The sequence below is a fragment of the Penicillium oxalicum genome, chromosome II, assembly GCF_001723175.1.
Source record: "Penicillium oxalicum strain HP7-1 chromosome II, whole genome shotgun sequence".
NCBI classification, from domain to species: Eukaryota; Fungi; Ascomycota; class Eurotiomycetes; order Eurotiales; family Aspergillaceae; genus Penicillium; species Penicillium oxalicum.
Genome location: NC_064651.1, coordinates 840,688 through 860,344, shown reverse-complemented (window position 1 = coordinate 860,344; position 19,657 = coordinate 840,688). Strand labels below are relative to the sequence as shown.

The 19,657-nt window shown below is 51.0% G+C and overlaps 6 protein-coding genes across 6 annotated transcripts; 3 read left to right on the top strand and 3 right to left on the bottom strand.

The window, feature by feature from the left end:
- Nucleotides 1-1,818: 1,818 nt before the first annotated feature.
- POX_b02190 (Short-chain dehydrogenase ptmH) lies at nt 1,819-3,097 on the top strand (the record flags this gene model as incomplete). Its single annotated transcript, XM_050111104.1, has 6 exons — nt 1,819-1,862; nt 1,944-2,168; nt 2,250-2,257; nt 2,336-2,487; nt 2,557-2,651; nt 2,728-3,097. 6 exons carry the CDS (start codon nt 1,819-1,821, stop codon nt 3,095-3,097), a joined length of 894 nt encoding a protein of 297 aa, XP_049971450.1.
- A 595-nt stretch (nt 3,098-3,692) lies between these two features.
- On the top strand, nt 3,693-5,591 carry POX_b02189 (Succinate--CoA ligase [ADP-forming] subunit beta; the record flags this gene model as incomplete). The annotated part of the gene is made up of 6 exons (XM_050111103.1): nt 3,693-3,746; nt 3,851-3,937; nt 4,046-4,118; nt 4,198-4,297; nt 4,483-5,368; nt 5,457-5,591. The coding sequence occupies 6 exons, from the start codon at nt 3,693-3,695 to the stop codon at nt 5,589-5,591; spliced, it is 1,335 nt and encodes a 444-aa protein (XP_049971449.1).
- A 571-nt stretch (nt 5,592-6,162) lies between these two features.
- On the bottom strand, nt 6,163-8,048 carry POX_b02188 (uncharacterized protein; the record flags this gene model as incomplete). The annotated part of the gene is made up of 3 exons (XM_050111102.1): nt 6,163-7,647; nt 7,730-7,895; nt 7,975-8,048. The coding sequence occupies 3 exons, from the start codon at nt 8,046-8,048 to the stop codon at nt 6,163-6,165; spliced, it is 1,725 nt and encodes a 574-aa protein (XP_049971448.1).
- A 1,240-nt stretch (nt 8,049-9,288) lies between these two features.
- POX_b02187 (uncharacterized protein) lies at nt 9,289-11,408 on the top strand (the record flags this gene model as incomplete). Its single annotated transcript, XM_050111101.1, has 6 exons — nt 9,289-9,611; nt 9,754-9,852; nt 9,915-9,982; nt 10,050-10,393; nt 10,459-10,528; nt 10,594-11,408. 6 exons carry the CDS (start codon nt 9,289-9,291, stop codon nt 11,406-11,408), a joined length of 1,719 nt encoding a protein of 572 aa, XP_049971447.1.
- A 1,149-nt stretch (nt 11,409-12,557) lies between these two features.
- POX_b02186 (uncharacterized protein) lies at nt 12,558-13,680 on the bottom strand (the record flags this gene model as incomplete). Its single annotated transcript, XM_050111100.1, has 2 exons — nt 12,558-13,173; nt 13,499-13,680. 2 exons carry the CDS (start codon nt 13,678-13,680, stop codon nt 12,558-12,560), a joined length of 798 nt encoding a protein of 265 aa, XP_049971446.1.
- Nucleotides 13,681-14,109: 429 nt separating this feature from the next.
- Nucleotides 14,110-19,641, bottom strand: POX_b02185 (uncharacterized protein; the record flags this gene model as incomplete). Its single annotated transcript, XM_050111099.1, has 6 exons — nt 14,110-14,319; nt 14,430-17,156; nt 17,238-17,642; nt 17,953-18,154; nt 18,193-18,401; nt 18,865-19,641. 6 exons carry the CDS (start codon nt 19,639-19,641, stop codon nt 14,110-14,112), a joined length of 4,530 nt encoding a protein of 1,509 aa, XP_049971445.1.
- Between the last annotated feature and the right edge of the window lie 16 nt (nt 19,642-19,657).

Here is a 19,657-nt window from a genome sequence, read left to right as displayed (position 1 = left end):
TTGTTGCGTAAACCTGTATTATAAGTGAATTGGAAAGTAAATTGGACAGAGCGCTCCACCTTTTAAATTTTCGCTCAAAATGTTTCAGGTATTCCTTTGTAGAATCGGCATGAGCTGGATTGCCCTGCGTATCTGGTTGCTGAACGAATATGCTCCAGTCGGTTTTGGGCCACTTGGCCTGACTTTTCTTAGGCATTTTGCGGGATAGAACTCCGTCGAAAGCTTGACTGAACCGTTGATTGTCAAAGAACAAGAAATGAGTAGAGTAATAGATGGTTTCTAAACGAAGATTCAGAGTCCTTCTATATTCCAACATGATGCACGAGCCGGGGCCATCATGTCGGATGAATAGATATAATTGTAAACACGCTATACCTATTTTGGATAACGTAGTGTCGATTCAAGCTCTGGGTGAGAAGACCACGGTTTCCCATCCAAAAGCCACGCACAACCGTGGTCTTTTCTTATCACCCCGATTTACTCCGTATGGACAGAACCAACACAGACAACGACAGGACAACAGACCAGACCAAGGCATCCTGCATCCTCGCACGGTCGGGGTGTGTCTCAATAGTCCATTGGATAGGAGTCCTTGATCGGTACTTTGAGGACTCAAAACGAGATGGAAAATACGGCGGGGATCCGATCACGACACCAGCCAATCCAGACACGATCGTATTCACGTATTCATGCACTACTTATCCTCCGTCTGTATGATGCAGTCAAGTGAGCAATCTCTTATCATGGCTCGAAGTACAGCACATACCGACTTCATCACCGTCTGGGTGATTCTATTGCGGGGAATTTCTCCGAACACAATCGCTTTAATTGTATCCTCTATCGTGCATCCTTGGGTGCATTGTGCATGGCTGCACCTGGATCAGTGCATATGGAGACTATATGCAATAATATTATGGGAATGTCCACCTCGCGAGACTCCGTAAAGACACCAGGATCATCCTGCAAGCCACCCTCCCCACGGCATGCGGGCCGGGCCTCATGGCTGTGATCATCGATCTGGGCACCGCAGGTGAGCAGGGTTCATAATTGGATGTCATCATGGAGGGCCTAACCATTATAGAGAGAGAGAGAGAGAGAGAGAGAGAGAGATAGAGATCGGTCCAGGACATCCAAACCCAGGTGCCAACAACGGGGTGTGCAGAAACACCATTCGCCATTGTGCTCAAAGTTCAAAGGCGGTGCTTCCATGATCAACCATCAATCCACTCTCTGAGGATATACCAGCGTTGCAAGTCGAGTGGCAACCACCAAGCACGTCCGGACCCAACACGCTGCAGCTCGAGGCCTGGTCGGGGGTTACGTGACCACATGGACCCTGTACCCGCAATGCGGAAAAAAACTTGGCAGGCTTCAGCCTTGTCCCTGATCCATCCACTCGCGAAGGGACATCAATCAACGGGAATCCCCTCTGTGTACGGTCATCAAGTTGAGGCCCCTTCTGGCATAGTTCATTTTCATACGAGGAACACACCTGATAACGAAAACTGGAGTAAAGAAGAGGTTGGCCGTGACGGGCCCCAAAGTAGTCATAGGGTTTAGGGTTCTGCAATGAAGCTCACATCGGCGTGATCGAGTGCCGAGGTACGTGGCTGGACGTGCATGGGGAAGCTGGCAAGCTTTCTTTGAATGAGCTAACATACACCCCGGCGAATCCACTTCCGAGAGACCTTGTCTGGAACGCTTCGCTTCTCGTTCATCGAAGTCCTTCCCAAGGATAAATATTTGGTTTAAATCTCAAGAATCAAAAATCAAACGGACCGTTGAAAGCTCAACCAAAGCTTTGACAGATACGCCACGATGCCAGGAGTCACCGACGCGCGCAAGTCCGTGCTGATTACGGGGTACAGTAGCGTTCCGTCGAATAATTCAAGGACGGACCTCTTCAATATGTGAGATTGATCCCGCTGACCGAGCGGGTTTAGATGCTCCCCTGGTGGGATTGGTAATTCTCTCGCTCGGGAGTTCAATCAAAAGGGCCTGCGCGTTTTTGCGACTGCACGACAGGCGGAGACCATCGCAGACCTTGCAGAAGTAGGCATTGAGACTCTGAGCTTGGTTGTTGATGACCAGGAAAGTGTCAAGGCGTGTTTCGCAGAGGTCCAGAAGAGACTCGGGGACAAGGGCCTAGATTATCTAGTAAACAATGCGTGAGTCGACAGTCGCAGCCAAGAAGCTCCTTTCCCGTACCTCTCCATGAAGATACAGACTAACCTGAGATCACAACACAGCGGTCGAAGTATGACTCTTCGATGAATTAGTTCTCTTTTCGTTCGTGGCGCGGGTTTTTTATCGGATCTCTGATGGCTATTCTTAGACTACACTGTGCCTGCCATGGAAGTCGAGCTGGACGAGGCTCGACTCACCTTTGAGACCAACTTCTTCTCGGTCATCAGCATGTGCCAGACATTCCTGCCGCTATTGATCAAGGCCCAGGGAACCATTATTCAGATCGGATCGATTGCCGGAGTACGTTGACATGACCTTGATGGTATCGATTCGGATGTTCAGCAAGAGCACGGCACTAACGTTAGACAGATTATGCCCTATGTATTTGGCTCGGTGTATAACGCCTCCAAGGCGGCCCTCCACTCCTTCAGCGATACCCTGCGTGTTGAGCTGGCTCCCTATGGGTATGAGTCAATCCCGCACAGAGATGTGTTCATGTTGGGAATTTCTATCTCTATTCTCCAAGCTAACTGCTTCCAGTGTCAAGGTGATCACGGTCATCACCGGTGGCGTACAGTCTCGCATCGCTCGCACTCAACGTCTGTTGAAGCCCGATTCACTGTACTTGCCAGTTGAAGAAGAGTACCAGCAGCGCGTCGTGCACAGCCAGCACAAGGCCATGCCGAACGACAAGTATGCCCGCAGTGTGGTTAATCAGGTGCTGTACGGATCAGCTCCCTGGCGCTGGCTGTGGCCGTGGGCCAAGGGGCGTAAGACCACCATTTGGGAGGGTCATGGAAGCTGGCTGATCTGGCTCCTCGTCGGAGGCTGGGCCTGGAATGGGCTTCTGGGCCGCATGATGACTAGCATGTTCAAGCTTTGGAAGATCAAGACCGCCCTGAAGAAGTAGGATGGCTTCGTTTTGTGCCATTAAACAGGCCAGAGAAATCTGGTTTGGTTGGTTCCCCAGCGAGGAGAAATCTCTGTAGTCTGCAGCAACCAGTTTTCCTATCGTCTATTCTAAGTAGTACAAAATGTACATTATTCCTGTTTCTGAATTCACTCCATTGCTCATTCCGCTTCCGCCATTCTTTTCTGGTTTTTTTTTTTAATTTCTACATTTTCCCTTTTGACTGCGTCCTAGCTGTCTGGTGCAGTGCCAGTATAACTTGCTCCTAGCCAGTTCCGTGATATTCGCGTCTGGGGCTTCCCGAGGTATTGCTGAATCATCACATTCCGGCTGTCTGATTGGGTCTCACACCCGATTTTAGTCATGTGGGGACCGGGAATCCTGCCTGAGGCTCTGCTGCGTCCGCTGCAAGGCTCATCCCGAAAAAGAAAAAGAAAGCTGTTCCTCCCGAGTCCCGACTAGTCTCCCTGAAAGGGTTCTTTTTTATCCCAAAACAACAATTCTCCATCACCTCCCTTCGGACCACGCTCCGCCTCTCCACCTTCTTCCGAACCCCCTCTCCCCTCTCTTCGTGTCGACTTCTTCTGCCATCACAATGTTCAAGCTCGCTCGCGGTCGCCCAATTGCCGCGGCTCTCCGGGCTGCGACGGTGAGATCTTTCTTCGTCTTTGCCGTGATCTCGGCCCGTACCCGGTTTTTGAGTCTTTGGACCGGACAGCAAAACTGACCTGGTGGCTTATGTATCGTCTGCAGGAAACCCCCATCTCTGCCCGTCTCGCTCAGCAACAGAAGCGTAACCTTTCCATCCACGAGTACCTGTCCGCTCGTCTCTTGAAGCAGGTATGTCTGTCCCGAGCGTTCACCAAAACACAACCCTGTCGCGAAGAGGAATCAACCCTTGCGAACAACATTTCCCAGATTAGCCAGGCTAATAAATGAGATTGCTAGAACGGCATCGGTGTTCCCAAGGGCGAGGTCGCTACAACCGCCGAGGAGGCCGAGCAGGTCGCCAAGGCTATCGGTACTTGATCCTGAATTTCTGGCATCAGCCGCCAATCCCAGTCGCGCGTCTTCCCCGCCTAACGCAGTGTAATATATAGGAAATGACGACTTGGTCATCAAGGCCCAGGTCCTGGCTGGTGGTCGTGGTAAGGGTACCTTCGACAACGGTCTCAAGGGTGGTGTCCGTGTGATCTACTCGTGAGTTGGTCCCGAGTTTTTTTTTTTTTTGGTTTTGGTTTTTTTCCCCTTTTCCTTCTATTCTCCGGTTTGATTTCAATCGCGAGGGGCGCGCGCCCGCGCCCAGCGCAACAAATTCATTCTGAAACTATTCCTCGGAGCCTGGAAAAAGAGCAGCCTGAGACTGACGAGGAATCTTTGTGTAGCCCTGCCGAGGCCAAGATTTTCGCCAACGAGATGATCGGTCACAAGCTCGTCACCAAGCAGACCGGTGCTGCCGGCCGTATCTGTAACTCCGTCTACATTTGCGAGCGCAAGTTCGCCCGTCGCGAGTTCTACCTTGCCATCCTCATGGACCGTGGCACTCAGAGCCCCGTCATTGTCGCCTCCTCCCAGGGTGGCATGGATATCGAGACCGTCGCCAAGGAGAACCCCGATGCGATCATCACCACCCCCATCGATATCCACCAGGGTGTCACTGACGAGATTGCCCGCACTATCGCGACTGACCTCGGCTTCTCCGAGCAGTGCATCGAGGATGCCAAGACCACCATCCAGAACCTGTACAAGGTCTTCATGGAGAAGGACGCTACTCAGATTGAGATCAACCCTCTGTCCGAGACCTCCGACCACCAGGTTCTTGCCATGGATGCCAAGCTCGGCTTCGACGACAACGCCGAGTTCCGTCAGAAGGAGGTCTTCTCGTGGCGCGACGTGTCCCAGGAGGATGCCGATGAGGTCAAGGCTGCCGAGCACGGCCTGAACTTCATCAAGCTGGACGGCGACATTGGCTGCCTGGTCAACGGTGCCGGTCTTGCCATGGCCACCATGGATATCATCAAGTTGAACGGCGGCAGCCCCGCCAACTTCCTTGACGTCGGTGGTGGTGCTACCCCCGCCGCTATCAAGAGCGCCTTTGAGCTGATCACCAGCGACCCCAAGGTCTCCGCCATCTTCGTCAACATCTTCGGTGGTATCGTCCGCTGTGACGCCATCGCTCAGGGTCTGATCAACGTTGTGCAGGAGATGGGTCTGCGCACTCCTATCGTCGCCCGTCTCCAGGGTACCAACATGGAGCAGGCTCACAAGCTGGTATGTCTCAACTGTCCTGATGGACTCCTATATCCGCCGTGAGCATTCTTCCACTAACATTTTCCCCTTTCTTTTTCTTTTTACTCAGATCAACGACTCTGGCCTGAAGATCTTCTCCATTGAGGATCTCCAGAACGCCGCCGAGAAGTCTGTTCAGTTCTCCAAGGTCGTCAAGATGGCCCGTGAGATCGATGTTGGCGTTGAGTTCACTCTCGGAATCTAAGCGAGTGAAAACTCCTAAATCTTGTATGTCTTGTGTCGTGTTTCAAAGGGTAATGTCTGTGCATTGGGAAAGAAAGAGAAAGAGGGCCTGCGAGCCCCAGGGAATACGATGAGGACCATTTCTTTTTGATGTCTTTTGTTTTGTTAGTTTTAGAGAACACACCTTACCTCCCGCCCCTCCCCCGACTTATGTACCTCTCTCCCCGTGGAACGAATCCCTGTGCTTGGCTGCGGCGCCTGTTCCTATGTCATTTATATCTTCAACTATTATCTTTCTCTTTTTTTTCTGGTTCCTCCTTTTGATTTCTCCCATGTTAATGACGTTTCGTAGTTTTTTTTTCTCTGAATCTTCCTCATTCTCGATATCCTCTTTCCATCCAGCTGATGTGGGTGAATTACTGGGATGGTTTAGAAATGCCCGGTGATTACTCAGCGAGACTCCTCCACCTTGACGACTAGATGGAGAAGATTCGGTACAGGATCCGAGATTAAAAAGATATCGAGTTTGAAAAGAGGAAATGGGAAAGTAAAAGGAGTAAAAAGAAGACAAATGGAGAATGCAGGATGGATAACTATAAACGCAACAGCCCATCCGAATCAGAACCAGAATCAGACTCGGTTTCAGAACCATGTCCCCAGATTGACAAGTCAGCGCCATAATTGTCCCTCAACTCAGACTCTTCAAAACACCAAATACAAGCCTGCTTGTTCTCCACCAATATCACATATCGACGATCCCCAAACAACACCGGCATCGACTTGACGGGGCATAAACGCGCCATGTACCAGTCATACCAGACATACAAGCCTAGTCCCCAATTTCCGCATCGAATCCGAGGCTTCATGATTGCAATTCCACCCAGTTGATTGTGTCCCCCTCTGAGACGTGTGTAGAGGAGCCCTCTGTCGATCTGAATAGCTTGATGTACATTATCGCCTTCTTGTGCGAAGGTGTGAAAGGCAATGCGGCCGTCTGGCTCGACGACAATGTGGGTGGATTGAGGGGGATTGGGCGAGTTGAGGAAGTTGGTTTCTAGAATTGAGCTGGAACAGCCTGATGTGGACATGGGTAGAGTAGCTTTTTGCTTTTCCGTGGCGAGGCGGAGGTATGAGTCTTTGTTGGGGAAGATGGAGGTTGGAATGGGGCTGTATTTGGACGAGGTGATTCGCCATTGTTGTTGTTGTTGTTGTTGTTGTTGCTGCTGCTGTGTGTCGACGTTGTCCAGTGTACATGTGACCACATGCACGTGGGTAGCTTTGGTCCGTGGCATCTCTTCTCCTTGTTTGTTCAGTCCCACCAGGCGAACCAGAGTGATTCGATCCTGCGATGGATGAACTGCAACGGCAGCGACTTTGCCTGGTGACAGCATGGATGTTGTTACTCTCTTTTGAGTGCAATAGTGGACGATGAGGCCATCTCCAAGTTCGACTGCGACTTTTGTCCCGCTGATCACAACACATATGTGTTGGCGTAGAGACGGAAGTCGGAAAGATGACTCTTCCCCGGTATCGATGTCCCACACGACACAGTAACCTCTGATCGTGATGGCGGCCAAGAGGGGCCGGTTGATGCAGACTTGAAGAAAAGAGTCGCGGTTTTCGGTCATGAAGGATTCTTGAAGTCCAGAGTTGAGTTCCACGCTGAAGATGGTACTGGGATCCATGGAATCCAGCCACGCAATCCGTCCACATGAATACGTCACCCGGTCATAGTTTGTCTGATGGAATCTGAAGTTGTCGAAGCGAGGAGCGGGTATCTTGGTCACTTTGAACGGATTTCCTTGCTCTAAACGGTGTCTTTGTCGAGCAATCTCCTTGAAGGACCAGTCCTGGTAGGGGACGACATGGGCAATATGATTGCCCTGGGAGGTGAGAGGCACAGTTTGAGACATGCTCGGAGGGTGCCTGCGGTGAGTTGTACTCGGATCACTAGGTCCGTGATACTGCAGCTGATTGAAAGATGATTCCTGGTCCCAGGGATCACTGCCCACTGTAACTTGAACAGCTTGTCGGCAGACGCGAGGAGACGAGAGTATATCCCGCCAGTGGTGAGAAACCTTGGACCCAGTGAGCCATGACGAACCGATATTGAGCATCATGCGCCTGGAATCTGTTCTTTTAGGCTTCTTCTAAACTCACTCTTCGAAGACGAACAACATCCACCAAAGGGAGCTGGACGACAATTAAAAGGGCGAGCTCAATGGGGAGGCTGCCTAAGATGTCGCGGTGCAAGCTGATGGCCTCTCCGCGGGCTTTGACCTCTCGCCATTCATCTCGACTGAGAGAATCTAGGATTCCGCGGTAGCTGGTGAAATGAGGTATCATGAGTTGCTATGTCATGCACGGCTACCAATTTGCCGTAGAAGGGCGCGACAAAGACATACATGATTGCTCGTCGTTGCTTGGACAGGGTCTGAAATCGCCTGATGACAGCCTGATCCTCGGGATCGATGTCCATGCTTTTGAACCCTGTTTTCGATTCAATGGAGAAGCAAGCTCGACATCAAAGTGCGAGGAATATGAAAGCCAGAAAGAGAATGAAAAAAAAAGGTGACCATGAATCGTTTACCAAGTGGAAATATGCGGCTACAAGGAGTGATGATGCATTCTATTCAGAACATGATTGATTCTTGGCACCTGAGGCATCCCAGCATATCGACGGATTCATGACTCGTGAACGAGTTGATATGGGCAACGATGAACGAGAAGCAGTGACCCATGAGGTGATCGAATCAGATCGACTCTCTCTGGTCGGCAGAATTCTAGATCACGGTCCCGGACTTCCATCTGATCATCTTAATTGAAGCATCCCACATTACAGACGAAGTGAGAATGCCGGACAGTCTGGCCCACTCTCGGCGGTGGGTACCTTGTTCAGTATGGTCGTCCCCTCCTTCCCAGAAGTACTATCACTGGACTTTCTTTTTGGCACAACTACCCCCTTCTCGTTCTGTTCCTCTTCTTCCAGAACCAAAAGAACTTTCTCCTCCACTCGTTCCCCCCCCCCCTTGATTCTTTGAACTTCTTTCCACAATCCTTCCATCATCCACTACCGGCCTTTGGTTGCCGACTTTTGTCCGGTGATCTCTCCCACGCCTCTTCGCGCACCCTTCCTAGTCGACTCCGATCGCTGAAGAAGCTGTTCTTCAGGGCGCAGATCCCCGACCGTCGCGCGTGCTGCTCCTTCTCGCCGCTCCCCTCTTTTTCTCTTCATCTCGTTCGGTGTCTTGCCCCCTTCCCCCGCAGCCTCTCAATCCGCCGGAGGTCGTCCTCTCCACCCAGCTTATTTTCGATTCCTCTCTTGCAGGCGCAATGAAACACCGGAGCTTGCGACTGTGGTGTTGATCTGCGCCTCGCTCTGAAGCTTCACAAGCTTCCTTCTATCGCACGTTCTCCCGCCCACGAGCGGCCCTTCTCGAACGATCGGACCGATCGCGTTTCTCCCCCGAGGCGCTTTGTCTACCCACCCAATCTTCCCCCCCCCCCCCCCCCCCTCCCTCCTCTTCCTCCTCTCCTCCTCCCTCCGACAAGCTCGTTTCATATTCGAGATCCGCCTTTCTGAAACGGCCTTAAACTATATATAAATACTAGGGGTCCATAGTCGGGCACCAATCGCACCCGAGACGAGTCAAAAGTACAATTCTCTCCTTTTGCTGCGCGCTGGGGTCGGGTCCCGCGATCTTCGCCTCGTATTCACCATGAGCGGTCTCGCCGATCCACCGTCCTCCAGACCTACCTTTGCCGGACCTGCAGATGCGCCCGGCAAAACGCGAGATCTTCCTGTTCTTTCGCAATCTGCCCGCAATTCTCCCACTGCGATGGAGATCACGCCTGCTTCGTCCGGTGCCGCTGGCGGAAACCAGGCCCATAACAGTCCTGATGGGGATCGTACAGGCGCAATCAGCGCCAACGGCGCCGAGGTCGGGGTCTCAGGCAATCACCAGAATTCCGCCGTGGGAGCCGCGGCCGCAGCACAGCAACCCAAGGTGGTACAAACGGCATTCATCCATAAGCTTTACAAGTCAGTTCAATCCGCCCGGAACAAATACATCTTCTCTCTGTGGGCACAAGGAGAAAGAGAAATTGGGAGAGCGGAAGCGAGAGAATCGCGTTGATGAGGGTGCGACCAGAGAGGTACTGACATCGTGAATTGGCAATTCTAGTATGCTCGAGGATTCGAGCATTCGGCATTTGATCGCCTGGTCTGGCACCAACGACAGTTTCGTTATGTCGCCCACGTCGGAGTTCTCCAAAGTTCTTGCGTCAGTCCCGAGCATGATTCGACCTGATCTTGGACGCCATTCAGCGGCTAACATTGCGCTAGTCAATATTTCAAGCATACCAATATATCATCCTTTGTGCGCCAGTTGAATATGTACGGGTTTCATAAAGGTACGTTACGGGACTGCGATACACACGTCCCCTCCAGACACAGTAAGACTGATTCGAAATCTTGCAGTGAGCGACGTCTTTCACACTGGAACACCGGATACCGCTCTTTGGGAATTCAAGCACGGTAACGGCAATTTCAAACGAGGGGACTTGGTGGGTCTGCGTGAGATCAAACGTCGCGCCTCGCGACACGCTTTGATTCATCGCGACTCTTTCCCGAGTCATAAAGCTCCTGCGTCCCAGCCCGGCACCCCGGCAGAGCCGGTGCCTGACACCACGGAGGCCCGACTTATGAATCTGGAATATAGTCTACACGACATGCACGCCCGCCTCACTCGCGCCGAGGAAGGCAATATCGTCCTGGCTTCCAAATGCCAGAGCATGGCGGATGGTCTGGTCAAATGCTATCAAGTACGAAACATTACCCCCACAATGGGAACGTGGCGGGGCTTCCCTGTACTGACCTTCAATCGCAGTGGACGCACTCCATCTCTCGCTTTTTGCATGGGGTAGTTCCTAACCAGGATAGTCCTCTATATCATGACAGTACGAATTCAACTCTCAAGTCGCACCCTGTCATACCGTACGCTGAACTAACGGTTTCTCTGCAGTCTTGGGCATGCAAAGAGAAGTCGAAAAGCAGCTGGAATCTGTGCGCGCGATGGAAGTATCGCACGAGTCCCTCATGCCGCCACGTCAACCCTTTTACGGCAACATGCCAATGGAGTCGGGTCCTCCCTTATCCCCTCGTCAATTACCTCAGGACGACAGCCGCCGCCAGTCCATGATTCGACCACCGGTACCTCCACACCTAGCTGTGTCGCCGCGGCGTTACGGCTCCATTGGGGGAGCTAACGCGCCCATCCCTAATTATAATCGACTACAGCCGCCGAGTGCTGGACCGCCGCCGCCACCGCCGCATCAAACCCAACAACCGGCACCGCATCCTCTTTCCATCTCGACTTCCCCAGGACCCTCAAGTCTGGGCCGCCGTCACACCTTTGCAGATATTCGGCAAGCCGACTGGCCTCCAAATGGCCCATCTCCGTTTCCTCCTGGCAATGCCGGTGCAAATGGTGGAGCCAGTGGACCATGGCCTTCATCGCCGCACCGGGTGCCGACGAGTAGCGAGCAGCAAGTCCGAGATGTGCTCGCCCAGTATGAAATGGGTGCCCCTCGAAGATTCAACGACCATTCTCGTCATGCAACTCCACCCATCGGGGCTGAAGCATCCCCGTCGATGCTGACTGCCGATAATGGCTGGTCAATTGGGGGCTCTCGCTTCCACCGCCAAGAATCCTCTCTCCCAGCAACTCGTCGGTCCAGCATGGCAAGCAATGTCCATTCTCTCCTGAATCCTGCCGACACTGCCGAGCGACCCGACGAAGATCAACAGGAAGATCGGAAACGAAAGCGCTTGGAGTAATAACCTCGATGGATCGGACCACGCAATGCATCATTGACGCATGAAATCAGATGATTCCTTCCTTGTCGAACGAATGAGTCCATGCCAATTTCTCTCGCCCTCGAACGCCTACATCTTTTTTTCGGAAAAGCTAGTCATGTGCGAGTACTTGGCAATTCCTTTCTTCCGTTTTTTTTTCTGTTTCTTCATCTTTGATACCTCTGCCATCCGAACGGCCAGTCGCCTTTCCTGCCTGATTTCCCGTTCGTGTGTACATCAACATCGACCATGGCCCCATCTTTCCTTTCCGCCTTTGGTCAACGATTTCAACAGCGTCATTTGTCAAACTCGTCTATTAATTTGGAATTTGTCCATGCATGTAGATCTGACTTGTGGTTTCACTTTGTCTCTTATTTCATCGGACATTTTGTTGTTTTATTTTCCTTGCGACGTGATCTGGCCCCCTTTTCCTCTCCTTCTCCCTTTCTCTGCCTCGTCTTCATTTCTCCCTCTACTTTCCTAATATCTTGTGGACTCGAGAAATCTTCGTGCTATTTTGGGGTTGATTTCATTTTTCAGTGAACGATACGGCCGTGGAGTTGCGTCTCATTCTGTCAGCATTTATTCTATATACCCTGGTGTCGGACGGAGCAAGAGAAAACCACCATATCTTTGCATCCAGAATGGAAACTGTATTCTATGTCTGTATTCAATTCACTTCTTACCTTTTTTTTCTTGGGCAATGATAATATCAAGCCGGACTGGACGGGGGTTCCAACTAGGATTCACAGTCATACTGGCCTTGGCCTTCAACTGTGTACATTCCATACCTTTTCAACGACGGCTATCACCAAGGTATGTCGCAAATAGAAGAAACCGCCACAAGAGCACACTCCTACCGCTGCATCCTCCCGGCCGGCGAGACAGTTGTGCAGGTAATCGCCAGCCCAGGCCAGCGCCCGACTTTGGCCTGATCTTTCAATGGCAGCCTTGGGCGAGGACCTGTTTGAATCCGCCCCGTCTCAAACATACAAATCATGAAAAACAAGCGAGGCGATTAGAATAGGAGAAGCGGAGGAAGAGAAAGAAGGGAAAAGGGGGGGAAAGGACAAAGCGAAGATCAAATGTCTCATGCAGTGCAACCAGTCCCTCCCCCAAAAACACCAAATTTCACCGCTTCTTTCTCTTCTTAGATCTTTCAGCCAGCAACTCATCCAAATAACTCGTTGCCTTCTTCCTCCCCTTTGACGGAGCCGGTTTCACAGACGCATCAGTCTCAACTGGTCCGTCCACCGCGTCCGTACCCGCACTCGCATCCTGATCTGCATCCTCGACACCACGATCCGCTGCAGAATTCGAGCCATCTCCAGCGACAAGCCCATTTGTCCCGGTAGAATCCTCAGCTCCGATCAATACAGACGTAGGACCAGCCTCATCCATCTTCTTCCTCTTCAGATTCATCTTCTTCTGTGTCCCATTCATCCCCATCTTGCGATTCTTCCTGCCCACCATCGATACCCTCCCTTCTTCATCATCATCATACTCGTCCTCCTCCTGTGCTTGCAATTGCGATTGCGTTTTGCCGTTCTGGAGATGAGAATGATCTCCATTCGTGCCCGCCGGCCCAGCGGTTCGAGATGCTTGTTTCGCTGCCGCAGAAGCTTTCATAAATTTGTCATAGTTTCTTCCGAGGAGTTGTTTTCGTAATTGGTCGTTGGAGCTTAGTTCGGTGCGGTTCCAGCTGCCATCTGCGGCTTTTTCGGGGAGAGGTGCGCCAACGCCGAGTCTATTGAATCATTGGAGAAATGATAAATAGATGGTTAGTTTGTGGAATATAGATTCTCATCAAGGTTGAATGGTTCGCGCGCGCAATAGAAAGAGGAACAAGGCTAGAAAGAAAGAAAAAAAAAAAACATAAAAACCCTGTATCATTCTAATAATTCAAAATCACGATCAGATCGTTCATGAAAATAGAAGCGCATCGCTCTTTTCTTTTCTCTCGCTTTTCCTTGTTTTTTGCTTTCTTTTCCTCTCCCCAAAATCTTCAATCGTCGAAATCGAACTGTGGAAATGTATAATTTTAAAGAAAAGAAAGAAAAGAAAGAACTTACGTCTCAGGCACAGCAGTAAAAATCTCATCTTCTTCACGTTGAAGCTCCTCTTCAGATTTGGTATTGGCCAGTTCATCCGTTGTCGCGGCGGGGAGCCATGATGCGACAAGACGCTGACTGCGGGCGAGGGCGACGTTGGCCCGATTGAGAATGATATCGGACTCGCCCTTGGAAAGAGCCATTCTTGTATTAGCAAGGTCCCAGAGCGAAGGACTGTCTGGGCTGGGTCTTTTATAAGGAAAGCAAGATAGACGTGGGAAAAAGGACAGGCGTCTCAAGCTCCTCGAGAATCTCAAGATTCTTTTTTGGGGGGAGCAGGGCGGCAGAGAGGCGGAGCGATAAGATATCGAGGGCGGTGAGCGGTGTAGCCTACTAAGCGGAGTATACGTCTGACGGAGCTTATTTCGTGTGGGTACTCTTCTCTGTTTAGGAAATTGTACTGGACTTGATGTGGAAAGAAATGAGAAAATGAAAATGAAAATGCCAAGTATAGGGGAAATAAGGATAGATAAAGATATCGTGTAAATTGTCCATGGCTTTTTCAATATACATGAGTTTGGTCATCGGTTCGTCTGTTATGGTACGGAGTCAAGAACTACCATCTTCAAAGTTTAATCCGAATAATGGCTTAGGTCATGAGCATTCCATGCCGAAGGCGCAGATGCTCGAGCATGATCACAGTCGCGATCTAATATCTCAGTAACGACTTGTTGCAAGTTCGTGGAAAATTCACTGCGAGCATTGAAAAAGGCTCCTCTTGTCTTCTTGTTTTGCAGGATCTCGAAATTGCTTTGGTAGGACTCGAATGCCGTGGTCAATGCCTGCATTCAAATTGAAACGTTAGATAATTGATCATGTCATCGACTCGTGCCACTGGAGCGAGCTCGTGATGAATGAGAAGAGGGGAACCATCAATAAAAGTATTTCTTACCTCGTTCAAAGTCTCCTTGAATTGGATCATGTCATTGATCACCTCATTTGGTGATGCCGCTGCGTCAAGGACTTCCACGCCCATACGCAACCACGAATCCATGATCATAGAGGAGCGATGCACGGCTAACTGCCCCCCGAGCAGGCTCGCTGCAAGAGGCGTCACGATTGAAGCTTCTTTGAACGCGGTGATGTGCGGGGGTTTCCCCCACAGGAACTTTTGATTGAAAACAATGAGTGTCCGAGGAGCTTTTCTTCCCGATTTGGTCATGCTGCCTGAGAACAAGACAGCCTTTTGCTCGGTCTGGGTGACAAACGTAGAGTTCGAGTCTGGTGTCGGGGCTGCAAGCCGAGGGTACAGACAATGAAGCAACAATGCCTTGATCAAGGGGACATTGTGTGAATTCACGTTCAGCTTTGGTCCGCCGAAGCGACCCTCGGCATCCTTTCCAGTCAAGAGCCATTTGTCGACAATTTGAGCTTGCTCCAGTTGGCGCAGAATCTGGTTGGATGTGAGATATGCTTCACGGTAGACTGGAAAATAGACGTTCTTGGAAATCGCAAACTTCTGGGCGGCCCGCGCTCCTTCCTCGATCCAAACAGACCGAACGGCCTTGAAGGCGTTGATCGTGCTCAGATGATCACTCGAGCTTTGCCCAGCAAATGCAGATTGATTATTCCAAGCGTTCAGTTTTTGTTGATCATCGCTTCCTCGGTAGAAGAAGTTTGATTGCTGTCCTAATGTGGCCAGGATCAGAAGTGGGTCAAGGCATCGGAAAATTGTACCCAGAACAACCAATTTGGCAAGATGAGGCGGAAGGATTGGCATATGACTGGCCAGAGAGCCAAGATTGGTCAGAGTCTCGTTGCTATCCAGTGCTTGCAATTGCTTCAGCGAGTCAACCGCCATGTCGATATCGGAAATATCGGGGGACTCGATGGCTTGCTGCAGGAATCCGCGGATTGTCGACGATGGATTCGACAGCTTTGCACGGAGACAGACAGATTGCAGATCACTTCGTAAGATCTCAGGCGATTTGGTAACTCGTAGTGAGTCGAAGCATTCCTTACTGCCCATAAAGAAATACTCGCCGTCGTGAACTCTGCCTGCCCGTCCAGCTCGCTGAACTGTGCTCGATTGACTAGCCCAAGAACAGGTCATCTGATGGGATCGACTCCAAGGGTCGTACATCAGCTGGTTTACTTTTCCAGAGTCAACCACATATCTCACATCGGGGATTGTCAGCGATGCTTCTGCAATATCAGTCGCAAGTAGAATCCTACGGCAGCCTTCGGGTATGTCACGTTCCAGGTTTGCGAGTTCCTCAGGGAGGCTGCTGTGCAGTTTCAAGAGTTTGTACTTCTTCTCGTCCGAAAAGTCCAGGCCCAACATTTCTGCGGCCTGGAGGATCTGCGACTCTGTGGCAATGATCTGGCTGAGGCCGGGCAGGAAGATCAAGATCGCCCCACTATCCGTCGTGCTCAACAGGTGATGTGTCACGGCAGCAATCAGACCTGTTGGAACAAAAGACGCATCATCCACTCGCTTCAAACCAACTGGGCGTGATAGAGGTATAGTTTTGTCGCCTTCCTCCGCAGCCGGGGGAGAAACTCCGAGATCGTCATCCTCAATCGCGTCATCCGCGTCCTCGGTCTCGGCCTCGGGGGCGAAGTTTCGATAGTGGTTTTTTAGGAATTTGGCCGTCGCAGGCTCTTTCAGGCACCACGCGAGAACGTCTTCCTTGAATTTGTCGGTCAAAGTGCCAATGATTTCGTCTAGATAGCGTGACTTCACGTGGAATTGACGACCAGGGATTGAAACGTGTGGCGCGGGGACTGGCTTCCCGTCTGGGCCTATGTTGCAGAAGTATGAAGCGAAAAGGTCGACATCAACCGTGGCACTCATGACCACAACTTTCGGAGTGGGTATGCCCGCCACCCGACATTTGTCGATGTGACTCTTCAGAAGCAGCATCACAAAGTCTATGTCGATATCTCGGACGTGAACCTCGTCAAGAATGATATGAGAGAAGGAATTCAAAAGATCGGGATTATCCTGCAGCATGTTCAAAGCCAGCCCCGTCGTGCAATAGGTGATGCTACCACCTTTCGCGGGTCTTTTGATTCCAAATCTGATCATGTAGCCCACTGTGTTGCCGATGTTCTCAAGCCTCTCGTGAGCGACCCGCTGCGCCAGCATACGAGCCGCAATGCGTCTGGGTTGAATGCAGAGTACATTGCAGTGGCCACCTTTGCTTTCCTCGATAGCATCATTGAGAATCATCTGAGGGACCTGTGTCGATTTTCCAGACCCCGTCTCGGCCACGACAATACTGTAAGTCTCCTCCTTGATGAGATTCAGGATTTTATCCTTGTGCTCATTGACGGGTAAAGAGCTGGCCGTGGACCGAATCGCCACCACCTTAGGGTCTTTGGATTGACGAAATTTCCGAAGCGATTGGGCGAGCTGCTCGGACCTCTTCGTCTTGTAGGCATTATTCACCCCCTTGTCGGCCTGGAGTGGTCGATCTGTCTTTGTTTTGACTTTCATTAACGATTTCATCTTGCCATTCGCATCATTCAACGTTTGCGTCCCATATTGCATCATGTACAGCAGGTCATCATTGACGGTAACTCTGATATGATCGCGTCGTAGTAGCTGTTCCCAGACACCTGATTCTCGCAACTTTGATATAAGCGCATAAATCGCCTCTTTCTTGGCATCTCGCTGAATTTGAGTCCTCGTCAGCAATGTCCTAACAATTTGAGAAATTCTTCGACAAAATTCGATTGAAGCAATCAGCCGTACCTTTCTCATTCCATATCCTGAGGCTTGTATCTCCTGCTTGAGGCTAGGAATCGAGCATGTCGCAAGACACGTCATGCCCTCAAACTGGTTGCCGGAGAACTCAACGTCGTGCTGAAGAAGGTTTTTTTGCTCCAGGGAGTGGAACATTTGGACATCATCCTGACCCAACCCGAGTGACAAAACGCCCAGCTCTCCAGTAGCCAGCTCTTCACTAGAAATACCTGGCTCTGTTTCCTTCTCTACCCCTGATTGCTTCTCCTCGGGTCTGGAAGGGCCGGGGCTTGCGGGTAAAGGCTGCTCCTCTTTCAAGTGGGCCAGGCGCCATTCAGAAACCAGTGCATCCCACAATCCCTCTTCCTTCAGCCTTGTAATCATGCGCGAGAAAGCTTCCGTCTTTAGTTGTTCCTATTCGTACAGAGTTAGTGAATGTTGAGCTCAGGTGTTTTATGTATTTGAGCTCGAGTATGCGCATACCAAGCTTGATGAATCTAGTTCACCTCTGACTCTCAGCCTGATGTCTTTACCATCTCCCGTTTGTTCTGCATCCGGAAACTCATGCTAAACTTCGATTCACTTCCATGACTCGAAACTTTGAAATCTCTTGATACACGAATAATTCTTCGATGCCAAAGATATTTGAACAATTTTATTTCGTCATTTGAAAGCGAGCACATCTGAGCTTCGTGATCTTTGGTGTCGTCCCTTGCCTCCACACCCATGTCTCCATCGATATGAGACTTGCTAGCCGTCGTGGATTGATGAATGGTTTCAGCATTTTCGGCGATGATGGACCTCGACTCGAGGGTGTGAGAGAAGGATCGAATGGTGCGAGGACGATAATATCGCGACTCTGGTACGACGTAAAGTTCTGTTGCACACCGCTAGGCTTGTGTAAAAGCGCGCTTGCGGGCAGCTGGCTGCGATGTCAGGGTAATTTCCAACCCAATCTGCTCACGCGGCCGGTTGAATCAAGTCGTGAGCCAAGGAAATAGCGATTAGCGTCACCAAGCTCTTCCCGGTGCAGTATCGGCGCTCGTTTGAGCCGCCGAATGCAGGATAACGAGCTTGATCGGTGCGCCATTTTTGAGGCGTCTCGGCAGGTTCACGATGGGCTAGGGAGCCAGTACGCGGACGATCGGAGGCGGAGTAAGCGGTCCATCTGCGCTAATATGTTGAGATTCAGGGTTTTTGTATTTCACATATCTGACTCCCTAGCTCAAATCACAAGAAAAATGGACATATTGCAAATGGAAAAACAATGGGATGACACCTTGAGGTGGAAGGAAGCATCGAAAAAAGAAACTCGCGGCGCGGCGCGGCGCACGGACATTTAGCCGCGGGAACATCTGAGGCGGGCAAAGTCCACTCGCTGAAAAGGCCGTCACAGTTCAATGGAAGACACTGATGCATTCCACAATTCATAGGTGCTCAAAATGGCTTTGTGACTTTCATGAAGCATACGCTGTGTAATTTCTTGCTCTATATACAGTCGGCATTTGCATTGAAACCGAGCGGGGTATCAAACATGACATCGGTCACAATATCTTTTGATCATGTACAAACGTTTACACCCCAACGTCGTCATCGGGCTGTCGGCTCATGGTGAAGCTTCTTTCTGATGCTTTACCCGCAATTTCTTCTCGGTTTTCATGAACTCTCGAATACCAACCGGAATGTTGGCGAACAGGTCATCCTCCGGATTCGGGACGGTCCAGTTGGTCTCGCTTCCGCCGCCATCGTCGTCCATGCTCAGACTGGCGGAGTCAACCTCGGCACGAGGTGCGGTGCGCACATCTTTCGCGACGGTGTCCTTGCCAGCCTTTGCCTTTGCTTTTGCAACTCTGGCAGCCCATTCTTCCATCTCGTCGCGGAAGTCGTCCCACACACAATGTACACAGCCGCTCATACAGCAATTTTCTGGCTCCTCGGGGCGTGGTGGGATCGGTACCCCATTGATAGTCTTCCATGTTGACTCCGGTGGCGCTTCACCAGGATTATATCTAGATTGGCGGCCAGGCCCCGCGAGACGTGTACCAAAGACAATGGCCATCTTTTCTTGCGGGGTCTGCGGCTTGGAGGTCTCAGCTGTAGACGCAGGCGTCGAGGAGGTTTTCGGGCTTGGCTGCGACTGTAATGTCACTGTTTGATGGGACTGCAAGGGGGACTCTAGGATCAAGGAGTAGAAGCCGCCCAACGGGTGCGCTTGTGACGTGGAAGAGGCACTGGTCGAAGATATCTGGCTATCTTGCGTCGGGGAGTGGCTTTGTGCCCGCATGCGCCGGGGTGTTGGGGTCAAGGCATACTGGCGATTTGAAGTAGCACGAAGACCACAGGTATGTTCAAAATTTGCTTTGAAAGCCCCAGGTACTGCCCAGGTCTGCGCACCAGTCGCGAAACGCTTCATCATAAGTTATTTTGGA